The sequence below is a fragment of the Drosophila santomea genome, chromosome 3L, assembly GCF_016746245.2.
Source record: "Drosophila santomea strain STO CAGO 1482 chromosome 3L, Prin_Dsan_1.1, whole genome shotgun sequence".
Lineage (NCBI taxonomy): Eukaryota > Metazoa > Arthropoda > Insecta > Diptera > Drosophilidae > Drosophila > Drosophila santomea.
This window is the reverse complement of record NC_053018.2, coordinates 16,913,553-16,921,390: the sequence shown is the minus strand read 5'-3', so window position 1 is coordinate 16,921,390 and position 7,838 is coordinate 16,913,553. Positions and strand designations below refer to the sequence as shown.

The 7,838-nt window shown below is 45.8% G+C and overlaps 3 protein-coding genes and 1 long non-coding RNA gene across 4 annotated transcripts; 1 reads left to right on the top strand and 3 right to left on the bottom strand.

Moving 5' to 3' along the window:
• Nucleotides 1-523: 523 nt before the first annotated feature.
• LOC120448569 (NADH-quinone oxidoreductase subunit E) lies at nt 524-1,413 on the bottom strand. Its single transcript, XM_039630629.2, has one exon. It carries the CDS (start codon nt 1,314-1,316, stop codon nt 591-593), a length of 726 nt encoding a protein of 241 aa, XP_039486563.2. The 5' UTR covers nt 1,317-1,413; the 3' UTR covers nt 524-590.
• A 349-nt stretch (nt 1,414-1,762) lies between these two features.
• Nucleotides 1,763-2,647, bottom strand: LOC120449369. The gene is made up of 2 exons (XR_005616191.2): nt 2,520-2,647; nt 1,763-2,451 (listed from the first exon to the last, which is right to left on the bottom strand). It is a non-coding gene; the product is annotated as an uncharacterized LOC120449369 (long non-coding RNA).
• Nucleotides 2,648-4,111: 1,464 nt separating this feature from the next.
• Nucleotides 4,112-5,779, top strand: LOC120449960. Its single transcript, XM_039632662.2, has one exon. It carries the CDS (start codon nt 4,112-4,114, stop codon nt 5,777-5,779), a length of 1,668 nt encoding a protein of 555 aa, XP_039488596.2.
• A 149-nt stretch (nt 5,780-5,928) lies between these two features.
• LOC120448504 lies at nt 5,929-6,929 on the bottom strand. Its single transcript, XM_039630538.2, has one exon. The coding sequence runs from the start codon at nt 6,831-6,833 to the stop codon at nt 6,219-6,221; it is 615 nt and encodes a 204-aa protein (XP_039486472.2). The 5' UTR covers nt 6,834-6,929; the 3' UTR covers nt 5,929-6,218.
• Nucleotides 6,930-7,838: the final 909 nt, after the last annotated feature.

Genomic DNA, 7,838 nt, shown 5'->3' with positions numbered 1-7,838 from the left:
GACAAGACCGAAGCTGATTGCTTGCTGCAATGGCTGACAGGACATGGGGCTTGGCTATGCCCTACACCCGCACGGTTATTCGCATAAAGGAATTCTCCTGCTTCACGAAATCCGATTATAATCCGATTATATTACTTTACTTATTCAAACTGTCCGCAAATAATACTATAATAATATCATGTGATTTAAGCAAGTGAAGCGCCATGCGTAACTGTTTGCAGCTGCTATTTAAAGCTGGAAAGGGCATGCGACTTCGGTGCCAACTCTATCGGCCATACCCCATATCTTGCGTTGTTCCCTTGTTTTGTCATTGCCACTGTCTGTTTACTGTGCCAGCGCTGCAGAACTCCAAAGCATGTCCTTTGGCCACGGATAAAGTGCATCGGCAGCGAACGGAGGCGAAAGCTACAACGAGCACAGGACGCGAAGGATACGGGACGCGGCTGGGCAGGAGCTTAGCAAAACAACAGCTGTTGGCCTGCGACCCGCGACCTCTGACCCCTGACCGCCGAACCCTTTTGGCTGTCTGGGCGAATTGCTTTGCCGAAGGCAGGCGGAATTTATTGCTTTAAGATGGCTTAATCAATGGGCTACTGACACTTCTTGCTCTTCGGCTCCGGCAGATTCTGCATCATGAAGCCGGGCGGCGGTGGTTCGGTCTTCAGGGTGGTGAGTCCACCCTTGGGCTCACTGGCGAACCTTCCGTTGCGCGGACCAGCGGGGGGCAGCTTGTCATTGCGGAGATCTGCCAGGATGTTGGCCAGGCTCTGCTCGTCCAGGTCCTCGTACATGTCATCGTTGACCGCCAGAACGGGGGCGTTCACACAGGCGCCCATGCAGTAATCCTCCTTGAGGGTGAACTGCATGTCCGGCGTGGTCTGGCCGTGCTCCAGATTGAGGGTTTTCTTGCACGCCTCAAAGATTTCATCGCCACCACGCAATTTGCAGGGCGTCGAGGTGCACACACTGACCACATACTTGCCGCGCGGCTTCATGAAGAACATGGTGTAGAACTGGGCCGCCTCGAAGGCCTCCATGGGATCTATCTTGATGGTCTCCGCCACGGCCTGAACGGCGCTGATCGAAAGCCAGCCCTGCTGCCGCTGGGCAATGTCCAGGAGCGGCAGGAGTGCTCCCTTCCACTCCGCCCTCGGATACCAGGCGAGCAGGGCCTTCACCCTTCGCTGGTTGTCCTTCGAGAACTCGAACTTCAGCGTCTTGCGTATTTCAGTGGCATCCATCTGGGCTCCGGAGCGGAAAACTGGGGCCAGGTGGATGGCGCGGATGGAGCCGGGAAAACGAGACAAGCGCAGCATTACGGTATAAATATATATATTATAAATACATATATTATATATTACTTTGTATACTCGTATATATGAATTCGCCTAACGTCGAATATTAAAATTCCTATCGCATTGACATCCTTCGCTCGGAATACACAAAGCACACGCGTTATCAAAGCCGCCATCGAGCGGGAGTATTCTGATTATATCGAGTATCAAATAAATAATATCGATGTCAATTGCATGCCTGTTTAATGGAAACAAATATGTTTATTGTCGTGCAACATCAAATTAATTGCATTCAAATGGTAAACGAGAAGTGAAATGCAAATAAGTAAATAATTTAACAGAAAATAACATACATAAATGAATTAAATTTAACCTAATCCTATTCCGGATTGCAAATATAATAATACAGACTTTTAAAATAGGGCAATTTCGATGGAAACAGGTACACAGTGGAAAGTCCCAATAAAATACGTTTCATAACATATATTATGATTCTTTTTGATGGAAGTTCTTCTTGGGTCAATTGTACCACCTAAACCGAGCTGGTAATATTCTTCTCAATTTGTTTGTAATATTTCTCTATTTAACTGCGCTGCAAGTCCGAGTGTTGTGGCCAAATTGCAATCAAATTGAGTTGGCCAGCTGCTCGCCATGACAACGTGGAGTTGGTGAATCCGCAAAGCGAGGTCACAGCATGCCAATCAAGTCTCCGTGCCGCAAATTGTTCAAATTGCATGCCGCTCTTAATTGTCAATATCAGAGCTGCAGGTCAAATTCAGCAGGTTCAGAGGTGGGGTCACCTCACACGGGTTCAACTCCAGTTCCCCGAGCATTTCACACTTCACTCATGTACAATTGTAACGATACCAACACTCGCTTATCAACACCTGTCCCTTGGCTCATTTATGGCGTTTTTATTGCGGGTCATTAATGTGGATCTGTGTAGGCCCGGAAGATTAGATCGTAAAACGCAGACATTACGCTAGCACAGTATCCGATCAAAATCCATAATAAACAATTAGGATAATGGCTTTTCAAAGTGGCATCCACTGCAGATAGCATTACGCTAATGTTGCAAGCACATGTAATGGGGAACATCAAGGAACTGGAGCACATGTTGCCCCCAATAAGAGCGCCGAATCCTTCGTGGAAGCCCCTGTCAAAAATAATGAAAATTAACAATTTTTAAGGCCTAGCAAAAGGGCAATCGATTTTGTTTTCGACCTTCTTTTTTCATCGAATGCATTAAATTTTCGAGAAAACAGCTCCGTTGAGTCAAATCCTTGCCAGAAACTGCAGAGGGATCCGGGTGCTCCAGATCCAGCCACATGAGTTCGTCGATGGCAGTTAACACATAGGTTCCCATTGCCAAAACAAACACACACCACGCACCCTATATCCTAGCTTACAGTAAAGATAAAACCAGAAACCTCGACGTTGCCAACGCCGCCAAGATGCCCAAAATCCATGTGAAGAAGCCGCTGGCGGGTCATAGGGCATGAGTACGGCGTTCTTTGGCGTCGTCTTCCACCTGTTTAACGTGGACTTGAATGACGAACACGACTTTCTGAGCCATAATAGTGTCAGCGTTCATTTCGGAGGTACAGACCTCCATCTTGAAATAGAAACGTGCAGTACGAGATTGAGATGGGTTAAGCACGTAACAATGTGACTGGGAGTCCAGTCTATTAGATGCGTATATATACTATATACTCTATTATACTATGTTATATCGCAGATCAGGTGGAGATAGTGTTATTGTTTTGATGGTTAGATTTTCGTTTTACCACTGTTCCCACAAATCACCTTGGCACACAACAAGCCACGGGCTTAATAGCTGCCAAGCTGTAAAGTACGAGTATATCTATGCATTCAGCAATGGGTCCATAAAAGAAATATATATGAAACACCACAATTGTTACAAAAATGGCAGAAATACAGAAATATATCAAAAACATTTATTAAATAAGAGGTTAAAATAATGCTTAATTACAATTGTCAACGACCATCAAACTGCAAAGGTATTTTTGGAGTTTGAGACCGACTATTATTCATGGCTTCCAAAGTGGAAGAGTAGTTATAAGAGGTCTCTGACCCGCAGGAGTACCTATAAATCTGCATGCGAGTGTGCATGTTGGCCCAGCAAAAGTTTGGCAGTCCCAAAAAGCGGCAACAAAATGGGAACTGCAATTGGCCACCAAGTACTTTCCAAAGTCTTTTGCATGGCAGTTCACATAATTCGTGTTGTGATAGTCTCGGCCTCGTTTCTCCCCGCTTTTTGGCTCTTGCCTCTTGGTGGGCAGCAGTTTTCGGTTTTCGGTTTTTGTGCCCAAAACATAATTAAGTGCTTTGCAAGTTGTTTCGGCTGTTTGGGGGAATTTGTCATAACGTGGATGGGGGGAAAGACCCGGAAAGCCCAGAGAAGCAGAGCCCGTTGATAATGTACTAAGTAGTAATAAATTTTACTTTTATGCGAGAACCACAAGCAAAGAAACTCTGGGGAGAAGCGAAAACAAACCAGAACAGCAACCAGAACAGAAACCAGAATTCAGAATACAGAATTCAGAAATCAAGAGTCGGCGAAAAGTGAAATGGGCCCTGTTCCCCTTTTGACCCCGTCGACAAGCTCAACAAGTTGACCAAGTTAGCGAGTTCCCATCCGACCATCCGAGCTGATGAAGTGGCAGTGGCCATGAGCCGGACTTCAGTTGTAGTTGGCCAGCGTTGGAGTGGAAGCTGAAATTAAATCAAACATCAAACTCAATCGCAAAGCCAAGAAGGAAAAAAGGACTTTTCCGCCGGCAAAATGAATCGAAATGGGGCAGGGACGAAGTGCCAAAAGTGTTAGCAACTTTGCCATATTTCTGTTGATTTTGTTCGCACAAAACTGTGGCCAGGCACGCAGCCACGGGCGTGATGGATTAGCAAAGTTGGAGTTTAGTGGCCGGGCAACCCCTGTTTTTAATTTTGCAAAAATATACCAAACTTTGTGTGCGCAACTGCTGCCGGCCACGCCTCCACGCCGGGAGGTCAAAGGGCGTGACCTGGTGCGAGGGAAGCCCATGTTCCATGTTTTCGATCAACTGCAGCAGGACTTCGAGGCGAAATGGCGGCGTACAACCACAGTGAAGCCTTTTAGTATCCTCCAGCACTTGGATTGGGAGCAGGAGCAGGAAGCTCACCGACTTCAAGCCCACTCGAACGCTAGTTTTGATATCCTGGAAGAGTTGTACAAGGATCAGAAGGCATATGCACGGAAGACCACCACCACAAAGCCCTTTCATGTGCTGCAAGAACTCGAAAAGGACCTGATCAAGGCGGATAAGCACACCACCACCGTTAAGCCTTTTCATATTCTGGGAACCCTTGTGGGGGATTTCATAAAAAAGGATCTGAAAGATGGTTATCTGGAGCAGAAACCCGTTAAATCAACGGAACCCCCAGCTGAACACAAAGCAGAGTTGAAGCCACAATCCCGCGCTAAGGAAAGTCAAAAGCGGAGACGGAAACGCATTCGCCGCAGAAGAAAACGAATTCGCCGCCGCCGGAAACGGACGCGCCGACGTCGCCGCAAGAGGCGGAAGAAGAAGCGAAATAAGCGCAAGAAGAAGAAGTACAAGGGCGGCAAGAAGAAGAAGAAGAAAGGCAAGCGGAAGCGGAAGAAGCAGCAAAAGCCGGAAGATCACGAGCAGCACTCGATTTTCCAGCCCGGTCAGGTGATCTTCGCCAATCCCACCAAGCCACCGTATTACCACCCCCATCCGCACGGATATCCATATCCTCCGCATCTTCCGCCTAACCAGATCCAGACTATACCCACAGCTTTATTGGACGCCTTGACCACCAAGAAACCACATACGACGACCACCACCCATCGTCCCTTCAGCAAGATCAAGTATCTCCTAAAGCACAACAGCATCTTCAAGAAGAAGAAAAAGGAGTACCTCAGCCACGTAGGTCAGGTGCTGTATCCATTTGTCAAGTTCGTGGCCTTCTTCACAGTGCTCAACCCCTTTACCTTGGGCGTTTTCCTATTCACCCTGATCTCCCCCGCCGTCTTTGGCTTCCTGGGCTTTGTAGCTCTGAGCGTGCTGGTCAAGCCCTTCCTGCATCTGGTATTTGGGGTCAAGCGGAATGTGAACGCCTTCGATCGCAAGAGGTGGCTGGCCCACAAGCAGGAGGAGAAGCTTAAGCTGGCCCTGCGACCGGTGACCATTCACAAGCACTTCTACCAGCAGGGTCCCGTACGATCTGCTCCGCCCGTGAAGCTTCGTCCAGTGGGTCACTGGCGCAGAGAAGGAGATAAACCTGACACACAGATGCCTCGACCATCTCAGCGACCACCACCATCACTGCGAGCTGCACCCACACGACCACCTCATAGGAACCCACCATCGATGAATCGTTATAATCCTTTGCTACCTGAACATCACAAGGCTCTAAGCTATGAGCATTCGGACCAGCCTGGAATCTTCCTGCGATAGCAACACGGAGTCCTTTCTGTAGATAAATCTTCGATGTATAGAGAGAAATGTTAAGGGAACCTAATCTAAATATGTCTTTAAGAAATAAAGTAATTTATAAATAAATTTAAAAATATTTACAGTTGTTATTACACAGTTGTTACGTAAGATTTCGATTTCATTAATTAATGTAGCACTGAAATATATACACCTAAATGTCGAAATGATTACAATGAATCTTTATCTTATAGTTTTTAAGTCCCAAAAGCATATCATGAGTGCTGATCCGACCACACTCCGCTCCAGAAAAGTAATCATGGCAATGGACCTCCTACTTCGGAAACTTTGGACCATCACTTGCGTGTGCTACACTTAAATTAACACGTTTTTGAAAAGAAATTAACAACAGCCAAGCCAATTTAAAAGTTTGGCAACCATTAAATCGGTTAGCAGACCAAATTTAGTACTTGTAGACCATCTTGTAGATGTCCAGCTCTCGCAACTGCGTCAATTTCTCGCCGTAACCCAGGCGAAGGAGCTCCTTCTCCTGCTGCTCATCCACAGAAAGAACTTCGTGGAGTGGAAGGCACAGTTGCAGATCTGTGCGTTCGAAGAGTTTTCTTGCTCTCCAGCGAAACTCCTTCACTGCCTCGCCGCAGTCCTTGTGATTTTGCAGGAAGTCATCTATTCGTGGGTGGTGCTTGATCAGCCGGTCCATGGACGCCAACAGGAGCATCACAAGAAAACGACTGTACCGCCTACGAACGAAAGAGATGGGCATGTCCAGATTGCCCTGCTGATCCTTTGCTGCTCCTTCTCTACTATAGCTCCACAGCGTGATAATCAGGATAATAGCCACCTTGATTCCACCGATATGCAACAGAACCGTCAGCGGAGTGATTTCCTCCTGCCCCACCACTTCGCACCACCAGAGGAGGTCCCATTCGTGGTAGATGTAGCCGTAGTCAATGATACTCATCACAAGGAGGCAGAGCACGGCGATGTTGCCCACCACTTGGTAGTGCAGCCGAATCAGCCGAAGGATACTCCTCCAGCTCATAGGAATCATTGGCATTTAGATAGAATGAAAGGAAGTGCTCAACCGAATACAAACTACGAAATTTTGAAATCCACACGAAAGCAATACTTTTACTTCCAGTAAACTAGATAGAACTTAAAATTAAAGTACTTTCGAAGTTGTTTGATTTGAATTGGAAATATTATTTTCTAACTTCTTAGTAGCTGCATTACTTTCAATAGATTTTAAAAGTGATGTGATTTTTAATTAAATAGTTAAAACCTATTAAACGCATTCCAATTTAATTCTAGCAGGTAAGCTGGCTAATAATCCAATCACAAATACACCTTGCTTTTTAACGGATATTTATCATTCTGCTTTGCAGCAGGGAACCAATTATTAGTTGACCATTCAAATTATATCGCAAGTTTGTGCATTCTCAGCACTTAATCAATTGGTATTGGACTCCTGTTTTTTATCTGGTTGCTCCAGCTGACGGTATTGGCATTGGCACTTTCCTCACACAATACTCAGAGCCAATATCAACTGCGCCTTTGCAATTTGCCAACATTTTGCAGGCCATCATAATGGAATCGCCTTGGGAACGTCATTTTGTTTGGCTCAAAACAAGTCGTTCGTCGGTGGAACTGCACTCCATTGTGAGGACGCTGGAGAAGATTGGAAATATGTATTGGAGGGAGGTGAAGGGATGAAGAATCGGGACTTGGGGCAGGAGGGCAGAACCCGCATTCAAATGCAGATAGAGAAGAATATTATATACAACCCATGAAACTCCTGTAATTGTAGCAAACAGTATGAAGTATGTATATATAAGACTTTATATCTAAAGAAGAGATAGACATCTTAAGTTACATTTGTGTGATATTGATTATTTTTATAATCAGAAGGGCATTGAATATTTCTTTGCAGTGCAACAGTCGGAGTGCCAGGACTGCAAATAGAACAAGTAATAATAAATAAAATTGTAGCCAATTCATAAGGATTTTGCATTTTGTCGCTTCAATCAGGCAATTGATGGTCTCCGGGAAGAGGGGGTGCAGT